This window comes from Lineus longissimus, chromosome 7 (genome assembly GCF_910592395.1).
Source record: "Lineus longissimus chromosome 7, tnLinLong1.2, whole genome shotgun sequence".
Classification (NCBI taxonomy): domain Eukaryota; kingdom Metazoa; phylum Nemertea; class Pilidiophora; order Heteronemertea; family Lineidae; genus Lineus; species Lineus longissimus.
This window is the reverse complement of record NC_088314.1, coordinates 10,863,001-10,879,555: the sequence shown is the minus strand read 5'-3', so window position 1 is coordinate 10,879,555 and position 16,555 is coordinate 10,863,001. Positions and strand designations below refer to the sequence as shown.

General features: G+C 42.9%; 2 protein-coding genes and 1 long non-coding RNA gene across 3 annotated transcripts in view; 2 read left to right on the top strand and 1 right to left on the bottom strand.

Annotated features, from left to right (window-relative positions):
* The window catches only part of LOC135491736 (conserved oligomeric Golgi complex subunit 5-like), a 123,946-nt gene extending 122,259 nt beyond the window's left edge, over window positions 1-1,687 (bottom strand). The window contains exon 1 of the mRNA XM_064777838.1: window positions 1,596-1,687. Coding sequence (XP_064633908.1) covers window positions 1,596-1,632 — 37 coding nt within the window. The 5' untranslated portion in view covers window positions 1,633-1,687. The remainder of the gene's footprint in view (window positions 1-1,595) is intronic.
* A 10,018-nt stretch (window positions 1,688-11,705) lies between these two features.
* LOC135491689 (uncharacterized) lies at window positions 11,706-13,405 on the top strand. Its single transcript, XR_010447863.1, has 3 exons — window positions 11,706-11,770; window positions 12,071-12,136; window positions 12,532-13,405. It is a non-coding gene; the product is annotated as an uncharacterized LOC135491689 (long non-coding RNA).
* Window positions 13,406-15,342: 1,937 nt separating this feature from the next.
* LOC135491026 (uncharacterized) lies at window positions 15,343-16,065 on the top strand. The gene has a single exon (XM_064776650.1). The coding sequence runs from the start codon at window positions 15,343-15,345 to the stop codon at window positions 16,063-16,065; it is 723 nt and encodes a 240-aa protein (XP_064632720.1).
* Window positions 16,066-16,555: the final 490 nt, after the last annotated feature.

Here is a 16,555-nt window from a genome sequence, read left to right as displayed (position 1 = left end):
ACAAATCATCTAGAATAATTATGAACAGCAATTAAGTAGTTTGTGCGTTTTTGTTGGGTTTCACTCCCAAACACCTACCTCTAGAGGTAGGTGTTACACCTAAATGTATTGTAGGATATTAGACCTTAGAGTAACCAGACTAAAGGGAGCAAATACGAGATTATCTGCTCATAATTTCCAATAGATCACACTGCATAACCCACTAGATAGAAGCCCAGACGAGTTCAAATCTACTGCCACTGATAAGCCCCGATAAACCCCAAGGCCATCTGGTGCTCAGCGGGAGGCATTTGGAAAATGATCATCAAAGTCACTTTCTCACAGCTTCCGCATGATCAAATAAAGATTAGTGAAGAGTTCCTTTTGATATGATAACGTCTGATGCCGCGCCGATATTAGCCACGTGGGGAGAGACTTTCCTAGCAACCAGCCAGGCTCCGATTTGGTGGCGGCCATTAGCCAATCAGTGAACAAGCTTTCTTTGTGTTGATGCAACCGTCTGCACTGGCCACATACACATGCATGACAATATTACCATGTTTCTTGCCCCAGGAACCTCGGTGAATTATGTTTCTCATGGGTGATGAATGATATTTTGGAGTGGAGCATGACATATAGAGGAATTAGTCAAATGAAGATGATTTGCGTCCAGACTGAGCAAAAGGGGTATAAAAGTTCATTGTCATGAAGGGTATGAACAGGGAGTTTTTTCATTTCAATTCCACGATGTGAATATCCCCACACCCCATCCGCTATTAAACTGCCATTAAATGTCAAAGGGTTGAGATTTATGCCAATTAATACTGGTGCGGGTACCAAAAAGGCCAACCTTAATAATTAGGCCTGACTAAACACGAGTGAAATGTCAATTGCGAGAAGGATAAAATCTCAATCATTCAAAGACTGAAAGAGCTACCAGTAATACAGTATAGATGTCATCAATTCTTTAATTTGAACGAGGCGAAGCATATTTCTTTATCTTCCTCATCATCTCTCAGATTTTTTTTGACATAGGCTAGGCCTACGCAAGAAAATAGCTTGGCATTATTTTGTTATAGGCCTAGGCCTACTAAAAATAATGTTTGCCGCAGCAGGCTTACACATGATACCAGGTGTTCGGGCAGTACTGAGTGATACCGAGAGATCCCAATGTAGGCCTAGGAATTACCAAGGGTATATAACTTCCGATAAGGCAATGTTCCGTAACAAGTTGTAACACAAGACGCTCAAGTTAAGAGGGGTTTTAAGAGGCCGAGTGCAGCGGAAGATCATCGCTGTGGCGGATTGTATGAAAGAACATTTGACATTGGCTGCAAACTTGCTCCCTTTAGTCTGGTTACTCTAAGATTAAACTAATCCACTGACACAGACTGTCAGTGACTGTAGGCGTGGAGTGAGACCGAGACTGACTGAGACCGAGTCCGAGACTGAGAGAGCGAGCCGAGTCAGAGACCTCTGCCTCTGGCATTTAAATAAAAGGAAGTATTTTTCACGCCAAATTTAGCGTTTTACTGATGTTCCATGGTTAATGTTTCTAAATGGTGAAAACATAACAAATTCAAAAAGGAGAAAAGCGTAAAATATGCAATAATAACCATCATCTTCAAGCTGGCTTATCACATCGTCTTCCATGTTGATATGTGGCTACATTCTCACGCAGCGCTGTCGAGCTAAAGCTATGGTCTCATTAGCCAGTGGAGACAAGGTGGGAAGGGCAGGGTAACATAAACTCAAAGGAGGGGCATCTGTCCACAAAAATTCTTAAACAACCTTCACCACGCTCTGCTGAAATTATCAATGATTTTTTTTAACTACGCAGCTCCATATGATCATGATTTATTTTTTTTTTTATTATTGATAAACAAGTAAGCCCTAGTGCTGATTTTAACTATCTGTAATCTAACTAACTCTGTAATTTTACACTGGGAGTTTTTAACATTGTATATTTCACAACACCTTGTATTACATGCTTTGTAATTCTATAGTGTATATTTTTTAATTATTGTATGTTGCCATTAGCCCCTAGCGGGCGTTTTAGTGTAATAAAAGATTTGAGTTTGAATCTGAATATGAAGTTTCTGCCACCACAAAATATTTCCTTCCGCAAACCAATATAGGAGTAATTCGGTCAATAGGGTATGGGCTGTATGACCATAATCGGCAAACTCAATCAGGCAATAAATAATCGAGGTGTCCGTCCAGTTCCGTCGGACTCAACGGCATCGGCACGTGCAGCAGTTATCGGAATTCCGATTAACACTCGGAATAACCTCCCGGCCTTCGGTCCGTCGAGTCTGTCGAATTCTACATGCACCCGCTGAAATTCTCACATAGGCCTTCTGCCACAGTTTTATCGGCCACACACTGATCCATCCAGAAGTATCAAGGTAGCAGGAAGGGGTGGGCGTTTGTGGTTTCTGAGTGTGAGGGGTATTGTGGTGTCTGTTGACTTGGTTGTCCGTCATTACATAGGGACTCAACCACTCTCTTGTTTACAGCGGCCGCCTCAGCGCCACTACGCGGGGCCTAATGGTATTAGGCTAAGTAGCTTTGCACGTAAGCAAAATTCTGGGAAAACTCAATGTGGAAGTATGCTCATTAGCATAATCAATTTTTAGCTCCAGCTCGAAGTACTCTTGCGCAGTGTTCTTCGGCCCAGATACATTGTGTTGGAAAACGTCTAGGTCTAGTACGATTAACGCTTGGCTTGCGCCAGACTAATAAATGAAGAAGGTCTGGCTGCGAGAGACTACTGTGATAAAAATGATCGTTGCAGGTCACGTACCTGTAAGTGTAATTAAGTTTTAAGCCGTTTTCTAGTTAAATAGGCAATATCTTTTTTTCAGACCCAATCTGGGAGGAACGCTTTCACAGGCAAATAGACCTATCCTAGCCTGTCAAACCATGCAATTTTCGTTGTACGTTATGCATGATAAATTTAATGTTTGGGGGGGGGGGTCTGAACATTGGGGGCGCTTTTTTTCAATCATTTTCACCGTTGACCTACTTTTTGGAGAACCTTTGTGAATGCGTAGTAATCTAAAAATGTCAAAAAGTTTAGCCCCGAATATCATACTAAATTCTAATAATATTTTCAAAAACATTTAAAATTGATAAAACTCTTATCCACTTCATACTAAGGGAATCACTTTTTTTAAAGGGACTACCTCGACCGGACCTTTAGTTACAGGTGCGTGACCTGCAGAGACTCTTGTGACGTTGGCATATACTTTTTACAATTAAAAATGCTCTCAAAAGACGATAAGGAATGATTATTTTTAACAGAAGTATTAAGGTAGCAGGAAGGGGTGGGCGTTTGTGATTTCTGAGTGTGAGGGGGTATAGTGGTGTCTGTAAAGCACAGTCAATAGACATGTGATTTCAGTATTAGGTCTTTCATTGTAGCAATTCGAAAATGTAAGCAACCTTGGTAAGGTCCGTCATTTGTTATGACCAAGTAGCTTCTAGAGTGACTCAACCACTCTCTTGATTACAGCGGCCGCCCCAGTGCCACCACGCGGGTCCGAATGGTGCTAGGCTAAGTAGCTTCGCGCAATATGCACCTTCCTGGGAAAACTCAATGAGGAAGTATGCTCATTAGCATAATCTATTCTTAGCTCCAGCTCGAGGTAATCTTGCGCATGGTTTCTTCGGCCCAGATACACTGTGGTGGAAAAGGTCTAGTACAAAGAACGCCTGGCTTGCGCCAGATTAAGAAGTGAAGAAGGTCTGGCTGCGCGTGACTACTGTGATAAAAATGACCGTTGCAAGCCACGTCCCTGTAATAAAGTTTTATAGGCCAGTCATTATAATGCCATGACCCACCACTAATTCCAAAAGAATGTCTGTTTGCGGTATCCTGCTCAGAAAATACCCAGGAATAACATATCAAAAGTTTTCACACAGCCAAGGTGTGGAAATGAGAGCAGTAGGCCTGAGAAGAAACTGAAATATCTTTCTGGTTTGTTTCCTGCTAGTTATTTCAATGTGTGCATATCAGAGTCAAACCAACACGGATTGAACTGCTGGCTTCTAATACATTAGCAGTCGTGATGGTGCAAGTTCCTGATGGCTCCTGAAGGACCTTAGAGTAACAGAAATTCCATGACCTTTTATTGGATTCCTTGACCATGAAAACATATGGTTTGCCACCAGTTGTGAGAAATTTGGTCAACTACTCATACAGTTATGTCAAAAATAAGGTTTTTCGGTAATGGCGGCAGCTAATTAGCATAATTACCATTACGTAATCAATGAATATCATAATCATTGGTTAGATATGTGTTTCTGTGACTTCTAATAACATAACTGAGGATATTTAGTTGCAATAAAGGGATTATATTTGAGAGAATTGCAAGTTTTGTATCAGTTTATCGTGTTCCGCCTGATGGCAGGAGGTGATTAGCATAAATTAACATAATTAGCATAATTAGCAGTCTTCCACACCTTGGCTGCATGAAAACTTTTAATATGTTATTCCTGGGTATTTTCTGAGCAGAATACTTCAGACGGACTTTTTTTGGAATTAGTGGTGGGTAATGCCCATATTCTGGACGCAAGGGCCCGCAGCGGCAAAAAAGCGAAGCTGGCGAAACATTTAGAACGGGTCACCGTCACTTATTATTGGACTTATAGCGCATTTACGGGGTTGCAACTATTTTGCTTCATAGTGTCACCAGGAAAGAAAAGCATGCGACCTAACGCCGATCTATTTGTATAAAGTGATAATTGGAAGGTATATAGTCGGAAATATCAATAAAATAATCATTCCATGTTGTCTTTTGAGGGCATTTTTGATTGTAAAAAATATATGTGTACGTCACCGGAGTCTCAGCAATGATCATTTTATCACAGCAGTCTCGCGCAAGTAGAAGTTCTTTACCTATTAGTTCTTCACTTATTAGTCTGGCGTAAAGCCAGACGTTTTCCATTACGATTTCACTACGATGTTTGACCAGAAGGAGCAGTGCGCGAGATATGCTCATGAGCAGACTTCCCTCGCTTGAGTTTCGAAAGAATGTTCCATATCGCGCTAAGCTGACCACTGCTGACCATGACAGGCGTGCATTGGACTGGTACAGGTTGGAACTGAACTTTGAATATGCTGGTGGTGACGCTTTCTGATGAGAAGTTGGTCGTGACTGATGCAGTATCCTTGGGCTTGTCCACAGCATCGTTCAATCATTGCTCTCTGAGCTGGCTTGATTCTGTACTTACCCAAATACCGAGACCAAATGCCTGTTGACTGTGCTTTAAGAGAGACTGGCGCCATGCCTAGTGTGATGTATCAATAGCACAATATTTAGAGCAGGCCCAGACTCCTTTAATTAGGGCACGGGTTGTGTAGACCCTGTGCATCCGGGGATCTTCCGAGAAGGAGCGACGCGCTCAGCTTGTTCATGTGATGGAGATTGTCATTTCGAATAATAAAGTGATATTCTACGATAAACCAGGACTTGCCTCTATTGAATGAAATGGAACCAGGAGAACATAACATGGTGCTGAACACCGGGCAATAGTGAGTTAATTTGACGGTAGTTTTCGTTTTCATCCGAACGTTTCAAGTTTGCCGATGGCGTGCTCGATCGGGGACACTCAAATGTAGAGTGTGTACTGACTACTGTGTTGTGTACATGTGGCACGTGGTGGTGGCTGGTGCACTCAATCGTGACCTGGTTGTTGACGATAAAATTTTGTTATCATTTTCTTCATCGGATCGGAGAGAGGTGACTGAAACCATCCGTGTACATGGTGTACCTTATACGTTACGTTGCAGCACATACTCAGATACTGATGATGCTTTACTGATAGGGAGTGATGAGTGCAATGTTGGAACACTGATAGTGATATGTTTCATGAGATAGGAAGTAAGTGTAAACTCCTTCAAACTGTCTATACCTACGCTACATCTGGTCTCACCAGACTCAAACCACCAGGAATGGTATTTGTCAACTCGAACTGTGCACGATCTATAGTGAAACTCGTACTGGTCTATGTCTTATCGTCTCGTGATAGTCAATCTGCGGTTTACGAAGTTCATGTTGCCAGTGTATGTGAGTGTCGACGTCATCAGTGACGGTGTTGTGATAGCCAGTAACCAGGTGATGGTTATCTACTGCAGTACTACCTACAAGGATTGTCGGAGGTTTCAACGTGATCAACCCCTCGTCAAACAGTGATGGACATTGTTACCCGCTATGCAGTTATCTTCAGGAGTGATCCTTAGATGTCTTCGAATAATGCACACTGTTTTTGTGTATGAGAGACTAGTTTACTTCTACTGTTTCTAGATCATTATTGTTGTTTGTATAATATTCCGTCTTCATAGACAATCGGTATCCAGAAGTATTAAGGTAGCAGGAAGGGTTGGGCGTTTGTGGTTTCTGAGTCTGAGGGGGTTGGTGTCTGTTGACTGTGCTTTAAGAGAGACTAGGCATGGCGCCAGTCTCTCTTAAAGCACAGTCAACAGGCATTTGGTCTCAGTATTTGGGTTTTGATTGTCATGACTGTACCCCTGTAAAAGTCAGAGGAGGAGAAGTTTGGAATGATGAAAGCATTGAAGTAGAAGAAATGTTATTATTGAGGAAAGCAAAATTTATTATGAGACTAGAAGGCAGTGTCCTGACTTGATTATTTTGAAAATGGCGGTCTGAACACATTAAAAGGTGGAACATGACATTTTATCGACTTTGAAGTGTTCCGCAGTTAAAGGGAGACTATAGGCAGCAGCTAGGTAGGCAAGATAAAGTCATACAAATTTGCCAATAGGGGTCAGTCATATTTCTAGGCATGGAGCCAGTCTCTCTTAAAGCACAGTCAACAGGCTTTGGTCTTAGTATTTGGGTAAGTAAAGAATCAAGGCAGCTCAGAGAGCAATGATTGAACGATGCTGTGGACAAGTCCAAGGATACTGCATCAGTCACGACCAACTTCTCATCAGAAAGCGTCACCACCAGCATATTCAAAGTTCAGTTCCAACCTGTACCAGTCCAATGCACGCCTGTCATGGTCAGCGGTGGTCAGCTTAGCGCGATATGGAACATTCTTCCGAAACTCAAGCGAGGGAAGTCTGCTCATTAGCCTATCTCGCGCACTGCTCCTTCTTGTCAAACATCGTAGTGAAATCGTGGTACAGTGGGGCGTCCTCGAGGATTGCAGCTGGTCGGACAGACGTGAGGTGGAATGTGGGCGGCTGCACTTCTTCGTTGATGTGCGATGGCAGATAGCACAGTTGTTGCGTTGCATGACAGCTGAAAGTGAATGTGATATCATAGAACTGAGGCGTTTGCAATGAGACTATAGGTGAAGTAGAAGCAAGGAGTGAAATGGGCCATCTTCCAGTGACTAATATACAGAGTAAGGGCACTGGGTGTTGTTAGATTCAGCATTGAATGTATTCCTCATACAAGCGTGAATAGTGTGGACATACAGTGAGAGGTGAGAGACCCCTATTGACTACTTCTTGTAAATTTATCTTGGATATTATATAAGTATTGAACTTCTAGCCATGGAATATGAAGAAATTGAAGTTGAAGGCATGGAATATGAAAAATTATTCAACGGTGAAAGACATTATTCCATGAGGCTTTGCCGTGATCGCAAATGACGCGACGCGATTGGTTCACATGCTAATGAGGTATGAATGATAATGATAATTACCTCTATAATGCTACTTGGATAGCGACTGTGTCGTTGATTAACACTAATGAATAATGTCTTCTTATCCCTATGACTCCATACACAGTGAGGGCATTGTCCCATTCCCATCAAATGGTAACTTATTGTACCGTATTAGGGTGGAAGTTGGGGAGCAGATACCTACCGTTGCACGCCTGTCATAATCAGTAGTGATGAGCTTAGCGCGATATGGAACATTCTTCAGAAACTCAAGCGAGGGAAGTCTGCTCATTAGCATATCTCGCGCACTGCTCCTTCTTGTCAAACATCGTAGTGAAATCGTAATGGAAAACGTCTGGCTTTGCGCCAGACGTTGAGACCAATAAGTGAAGAACTAATAGGTAAAGAACTTCTACTTGCGCGAGACTGCTCTGATAAAATTATCATTGCCGAGACTACGGTGACGTACACATATATTTTTTACAATCAAAAATGCCCTCAAAAGACGAAATGGAATGATTATTTTATTGATATTTCCTACTATATACCTTCCAATTATCACTTTATACAAATAGATCGGCGTTAGGTCGCATGCTTTTTTTTCCTGGTGACACTATAAAGCAAAATAGTTGCAACCCCGTAAATGCGCTATAAGTCCAATAATAAGTGACGGTGACCCGTTATAAATGTTTCGCCAGCTTCGCTTTTTTGCCGCTACGCGGCGCGTTGGGCCCTTGCGTCAAGTTACAGATATGTGGTATCTTTTAGTCGCATTATTGCATATGTTTGTGTCAATATTGTAATGTTTGTGTCAACCTTTTGCTCGCTATAACGTTCTTGATTTCCAACTTTGCCAGTTTTCCTTGTCCGGTAGCTATACTTAGTCCTATCTTAAATTGATTTACTAGGAGGAATAGGCCTACTTATTACCAAGTTAACTTTTCATTTGTCCGACATGGTCAGCTTTTCATTTTGAGGCGTGGTAGTGCAAGGGAACTTCATGCATTACTCCTAACCATTGGCATGCTATACTTACGGTCATTTCATTTTTAATTTTAAACTCTGGGAAGACTTCTGGCCCTTCAAGCCAACGGTGACCAGGTCGAATTTCATTGGCCAACAATCCGCGTGAACAATCATCTGCAGGGTTCAATTGACTAGGCACGTGTCGCCACTGAAATGGATTTGTTTCTTGTCTGATTTCAGCTATGCGGTTTGCCACAAATGTTTTGAACCTTTTTGAGTCATTTCTGATACAATGTAGAACAATACTGGAATCGGACCAGAGATAAACAGCAGTCAGCTGAACATCTATCTCTTCACGAATTGTACGAAACAAGCGTACCGCAAGTACAGCAGCCTGCAACTCCAGGCGAGGTAAAGTTAACCTATTCTTCCGCACAGGGGCGACACGTGTCTTAGCCATAATAATAGTACAGTGAACCAATCCCTGGGATGAAATAACCTGCAGATACGCAACAGCACCAAAGGCTTGTTCAGAGGCATCACAGAACACATGAAGATTGAATATCATTGGTATCAAACCATTTGGCCAAAAACATCGCCTCAAACTGAAAAGACGCAAATCTTCAAGCTCTGACAACCATGTTTCCCACTTCAAATACTCATCGAGGGGAATGGGATCATCCCAATTGAGACCCTTCTCCCATAGACTCTGTAAAAGAATCTTTGCTCTCACAATGAAAGGGGCTAGAAAACCTAATGGGTCAAATACTGTACTGACTATACTCAGTAGGATACGCTTAGTCAGGGTTTCCACAGTTGGTAAGCTCACAGTGTCAAATATGAAAATATCATGCGTCAAATCACAGGCGATTCCTAGAGTTCGAGTAATCACACTACCATCTAAATCTAATTTCAAATGGGTTTTGATACCATCTACACTTGCTACAGCCTCTAACAACTCTGGGCAATTGGAGGCCCATTTGGTAAGTTTGAAGCCACCCCTGCTATTCAAGTCGATCAATTCCAACGCTAGTGATGTAGCTTCCAGAGGGGTACCATCAAACCCTCTAAGCATATCATCAACGTAGTATTGTCTGAGAATTGTTTCCCTAGCTAAACGACTGTACTCTAAGTTGTCAATAGCTACACGTTTCAGAGCATAACTAGCACAACATGGAGAGCACTTTGCTCCAAATATATGGACGCACATTTGGTATTCAGAAGGAGGGTCTGACGATTCTAAATGGTCTTTCCAGAGGAAGCGAAGAGAATCCTGATCAGATGTAGGCACACGCACATTATGAAACATGCCTTCGATATCGGCGGCCATGGCTATTACACCCTGACGAAAACGCATCAAAACTCCCGCTAAATTGTTAGTCAAATCTGGCCCCGATATCAACTTAGAATTCAGACTATGTCCACTGTACTTAGCGGCAGCATCAAACACTACACGTAGTTTTTCGGGTTTTCTTGGATTTACAACCCCATGGTGCGGTAGGTAATACGTCTGATCAGATTTCAATTCAGCTTCCTCAGGTGACAAACGACGTGCATGCCCCTTCGCAATGTAGCCATTCATTTCAGTTTCATATCTACTTCTCATGTCAGGATTTTTATTCAACTTTTTGCACAAAGACTCAAACCTACTTTCAACCATAGTTCTATTGTTCACCAATTCAACTGGAGATTGTGCCCACAACATGCTAACTTGACGCAAGGGCCCAACGCGCCGCGTAGCGGCAAAAAAGCGAAGCTGGCGAAACATTTATAACGGGTCACCGTCACTTATTATTGGACTTATAGCGCATTTACGGGGTTGCAACTATTTTGCTTTATAGTGTCACCAGGAAAGAAAAGCATGCGACCTAACGCCGATCTATTTGTATAAAGTGATAATTGGAAGGTATATAGTAGGAAATATCAATAAAATAATCATTCCATGTCGTCTTTTGAGGGCATTTTTGATTGTAAAAAATATATGTGTACGTCACCGTAGTCTCGGCAATGATAATTTTATCAGAGCAGTCTCGCGCAAGTAGAAGTTCTTTACCTATTAGTTCTTCACTTATTAGTCTCAACGTCTGGCGCAAAGCCAGACGTTTTCCATTACGATTTCACTACGATGTTTGACAAGAAGGAGCAGTGCGCGAGATATGCTAATGAGCAGACTTCCCTCGCTTGAGTTTCTGAAGAATGTTCCATATCGCGCTAAGCTCATCACTACTGATTATGACAGGCGTGCAACGGTAGGTATCTGCTCCCCAACTTCCACCCTAATACGGTACAATAAGTTACCATTTGATGGGAATGGGACAATGCCCTCACTGTGTATGGAGTCATAGGGATAAGAAGACATTATTCATTAGTGTTGGTACAAGTGATTTTGCCCAAAAAGCATGCGCATTCAAAAAACAAAATATGCAAGGTATCACGTACATGACCATGACGACGTGCAGAAAGTGCACTGGCCAGTGCATACCCTATGGCTATGTACTAGTAAACATGGTAAACAAACATGAACAACATCATTATTCATCGGCAGTTCATTTTACTCCGAGCTTTTCCTGAAACATATAGGCATGATGATTATACCTACCATGTACCATGTCCATGACCAATAACAGCACCAGATCATATGGATGTCAACAAGTTCACATGAACCGTATAATCCCGCATGGCGCATGGGGCATGCGTCTAAACCAAAGCCCCAAAATCACTTGTTTTGGTCTATTTCAGTTTCACTTGTGTTTCCCCCCGTCTCCCAGTCCATAATACATTTACAGTTTACAATCCCCGATCATGGCCCAACAAAAGGTCATCGGTTGACTAAAGGAACACAACTGTTCAATGGATTTATAGTTGAATGCGATCAAACTACGTCTTTTCAATCGTGGATTGTAAATTTAACCCCATGGGCCTAGGGAAGGCCATATAACAATACTTTCGACACAGTTATTATCTCCGCTGCCTCCACCATGTTACACACAGTGCTCACTGCTGATTCTAAAATGCGCCACCTAGTCAAAACAGGACATATGTTCTTCTAGGAATAGATCTCTTTCCAATATTTCGTCATTCCACTATCGTCATCACCTCATCATACTTTCATTGACATTACAGGCACACATCCACAGAGCACTCTTCAAATCATCTACACAGTGGTTATCCAACTAGGATTATAAAGGTAATTTCTTAGCCCCGCACAGTGGGTTTCAGTCTTGATAAAGGGGCACTATTGCTAGCAGCTAGGTAGGCAAGATAAAGTTAGACGAAGTAGCCGATAGGGGTCTCTCACCCCTCAAAGTCCGTCACAACTATTCAAGCTTGTACAAGGAATACATGCAGCGCTGACTCTAACAAGACCCAATGGGAATGTCGCACAGTCATCTGTCAAAAACAAGACCTATGTTGCAGTATGATCTCTTGCCAATATTTAATAATTGCACTATCGTCATCACCTCATCATACTTCATTGACATTACAGGCACACATTGACATTGACCACTGTTCCAGTCAACGACACAGTCGCTATCCAAGTAGCATTATAGAGGTAATTATCATTATCATACCTCATTAGCATGTGAACCAATCACGTCGCGTCCTTTGCGATCACGGCAAAGCCTCATGGAATAATGTCTTTCACCGTTGAATAACTTTTCATATTCCATGCCTACAACTTCAATTTCTTCATATTCCATGGCTAGAAGTTCAATACTAATATAATATCCAAGATAAAGTTACAAGAAGGGGTCTCTCACCTCTCACTGTATGTCCACACTATTCACGCTTGTATGAGGAATACATTCAATGCTGAATCTAACAACACCCAGTGCCCTTACTCTGTATATTAGTCACTGGAAGATGGCCCATTTCACTCCTTGCTTCTACTTCACCTATGGTCTCATTGCAAACGCCTCAGTTCTATGATATCACATTCACTTTCAGCTGTCATGCAACGCAACAACTGTGCTATCTGCCATCGCACATCAACGAAGAAGTGCAGCCGCCCACATTCCACCTCACGTCTGTCCGACCAGCTGCAATCCTCGAGGACGCCCCACTTTACCACGATTTCACTACGATGTTTGACAAGAAGGAGCAGTGCGCGAGATAGGCTAATGAGCAGACTTCCCTCGCTTGAGTTTCGGAAGAATGTTCCATATCGCGCTAAGCTGACCACTGCTGACCATGACAGGCGTGCATTGGACTGGTACAGGTTGGAACTGAACATTGAATATGCTGGTGGTGACGCTTTCTGATGAGAAGTTGGTCGTGACTGATGCAGTATCCTTGGACTTGTCCACAGCATCGTTCAATCATTGCTCTCTGAGCTGCCTTGATTCTGTACTTACCCAAATACTAAGACCAAATGCCTGTTGACTGTGCTTTAAGAGAGACTGGCGCCATGCCTAGAGATATGACTGACCCCTATTGGCAAATTTGTATGACTTTATCTTGCCTACCTAGCTGCTGCCTATAGTCTCCCTTTAACTGCGGAACACTTCAAAGTCGATAAAATGCCATGTTCCACCTTTTAATGTGTTCAGACCGCCATTTTCAAAATAATCAAGTCAGGACACTGCCTTCTAGTCTCATAATAAATTTTGCTTTCCTCAATAATAACATTTCTTCTTCTTCAATGCTTTCATCATTCCAAACTTCTCCTCCTCTGACTTTTACAGGGGTACAGTCATGGCAATCAAAACCCAAATACTGAGACCAAATGCCTGTTGACTGTGCTTTAAGAGAGACTGGCGCCATGCCTAGTCTCTCTTAAAGCACAGTCAACAGACACCAACCCCCTCAGACTCAGAAACCACAAACGCCCAACCCTTCCTGCTACCTTAATACTTCTGGGTGTAATAGTGAAGAATGACGACGGCCACAGTTATTGACTGTACACCTCAATTACATTCAGAGGCCTTACAACGTTTCCGGCAACACAGAAAACATCTGCCCTGGGATTTTACCCATTCTACCCTTTGTGCAGGGGTTTTTTCTTTGAATACACTACAGGATGACAAGAAATGTGGGCCAGAACAAAAGTAACACTCTTTTGGAGTGGTAGCACTCGTTGTTGACAAAGTTGACTGTTTGACTGGTGTATAAGGCCTAGATTTATTATTTTGCTTACTTTGGGAGCCCGTGTCAAATTTCAACCCACCAAATCTCAGGGCTTGCTCTTTCTTGGACAACCAGGAATTGAATAATTGAACCGTTGGGTTACCACCATTTTTTACAATGTAGGCGCCCCAGGATTCTCTCATATAGATCGGCAATTTGGCCACAAGATCTGATAACAGACCCATTGCATGCAAATCAGCTGAATAACCCATAGTTGTGAAAATTTGGACCATCTGTGCAACCTTCGTGGCGAAATTACCAATCTCGGAGAGTTGTTTAACTTGCGGCCATTCCCTAATTTTCCTTAGGAAAGACTCTACAACCAATGCAGGGCTACCATACCTAGTTTGTAATTCTTTCATAGCCTTGGCGTAATTAGCACCATCTAACAATAAGCCATAAATTTGGCTTTTAGGTCCATCTCCCAAAAAGGTTTTCAGGTACCCAAGTTTCTGTGACGGAGACAAGCATGAATTTTCTTCAATGAGATTTCGGTAGTTCAAAGACCATTCCGGCCATTGCGCCGGATCACCATGAAATATGTCCACTTGAAATTTGGGAAGACCCTGGAACCCAATGGGCGAAAAACCTACAGCATTGTATGCATTGACTGGAATTGGAGTTAATGGAGTTGATGTAGCCAACGGACAACGACGGTCTTCAGGAAGATTGTCAATCCACGTTCGATTAGCTGCATTTTCGACTGGACCTGAAACACCTTTGTGTTCCGCTAATGTTTCGAATTGAGTTTTCAGGTTATCTAATTCCTGAACAGTTTTTTCTAGCTCGCCTTCGAGGACCTTAACCTTACTTCGATTAATACTGTTTTCCAAGTGTTTTATTTCATTTTCGACGCGAGATAACTCGTGCTCAGCCGTTTCAAGTTCATCAACAACTTTCTCTCGATAGCTAGCCGATTTAGGCCGTCTCGGCGGCATTGTGGACGGCGTAAACCTATCCGGAGGTTTGCTAACTCTGCCTACCTTGGTGATGTACATTTAGCTAGTCCGTTCGGTCCACTCATGGCGACGACGGGTACACAGGTTACGAAGCGTAGGACTAATATGTTTACGTGAGCAGCATTCACGGGAACTCTGGTCTGCGTGGAGCCGGTCTGGGTTTCTGCGGATTCGTTCACGTTGTTAAGGATTGAGAGAGTCGGAAGTTTACGATACATTAACGTTTATTCCGCGACGACGGGGTCAACAAGGACAACGCAACAAGTGAACTAAAATATACAAAGAAACATACATAAGCTTTGCATCAGGGAGTATAAAATACCTACGGTTAAAACGGCAATAAATGACAAATTGGGCAATAAATGACAAATTTAAAGATACGAAAATTACCTACCGAATTTGCCCGCACCAGTGCAACGTGGGAACACCCGGAGTGAAAGACCAAAAATGCCAACTAACATGGCGGGGAGGCGTTGCCGAATTTATAGTCGGCCCAGAAAATGATGTAACAACCGTGTCAACCCTAGTCCCCATTGATCAAGAACTTCATACCGTGGCCACGGACTTAATAATCAGGAGATCAATAGAGGCCAAGGTTGACACAGAATCTAGGCCTAGAAATTTGGAGGAAAGGAAATTTAAATATTACTTAATGAATTCTGAACAAGTACAGATGGCAGACCCAGCTCCAGGTGCAGCCCCAGCCCCAGCCGCAGCTCCAGCTCCAGCCGCAGCTCCAGCCCCAGCTCCAGCACCAGCTCCAGCCCCAGCTCCAGGTGCAGCTCCAGCTCAACCAGCACTTAGACCAGCAGATTTTCTTCCAGACCCTAAGTTTACTGGTGAAGATGTATCTAATGAGAAAGCGATCAGTCATTGGTATCTCTTTACATACTATTTGCAGGTCCATGGATTAGATAACCCCAATGCTGCAGCAATGCCAGCAGTAACGGTTAGGTTTAGATTGTCTCTAGCAGGAAATGCAAGATTGTGGGCACATGGTCGCATGTTTACAGACCTGAATGATATGAGAGACTCATTCATCCAGCGGTTTAGCCAACACCATAGCGAGTTTGCCAATGTCAAATACTTTGACAACATTGTTTACAAAACAGGTGAATCTGCAGAGCAGTTCTTGCAGAAGATAAGAATTGCAGGGCAGAGGATAAACTACAATGATCAACAGATCCGAACAAAGTTTTTACACTCTCTGCCAGAAGAATGCCAGAGAGCAGTTGTCATGGCCGCTCCAGTTGGAGCCAATGCCCAAGTTCTTGCCAATTTAGCCCAAAAGTACTTAGATATCATGCCGAAAAGTGTATCCTTTACAGATCAGGTGCATGTAGCAGCTCCCTCCCAAGATGTAAGGGACATCAAGAGTGACATTCAAGAACTATAAGCAAGCATCAAAGACCTACAGGTGCAGTTTGCCAGCAATGCAGCAGGAAGTCGTCGTCATGATGATCATAGGCCCAATAGTCGGAGTCCCAGAAGACAGAGAATGAGGAATGAGTTCGGACACGGGTATCGTCATTGATCTAATAGCCCCTCTCGTCCTCGTACTCCCACCCAGGATCAACAACGAGAACCCAGTCCTAGAAGGTCAACTGATCGCCCGCAAAACAAGGGATACCGTCCGTTCCAGTGTCATTTCTGTGGGATGTTTGGTCATGGATGGAGAAAGTGTTGGAGTTACCTCAAGATGGCACAAGGTCAACAGGGACAGTCCTCTCCATTACAAGGTCAACAGGGACAGTCCTCTCCATTTCAAGCTCAACAGGGACAACCCTCTCCATTTCCAGCCCAACAAGGTCAGCACCCTATGTTCCAGACGCAAGCCGATCACATGATGAACCAGTCTTCCTTTCGGGCAAGACCCAGGCTCAGGT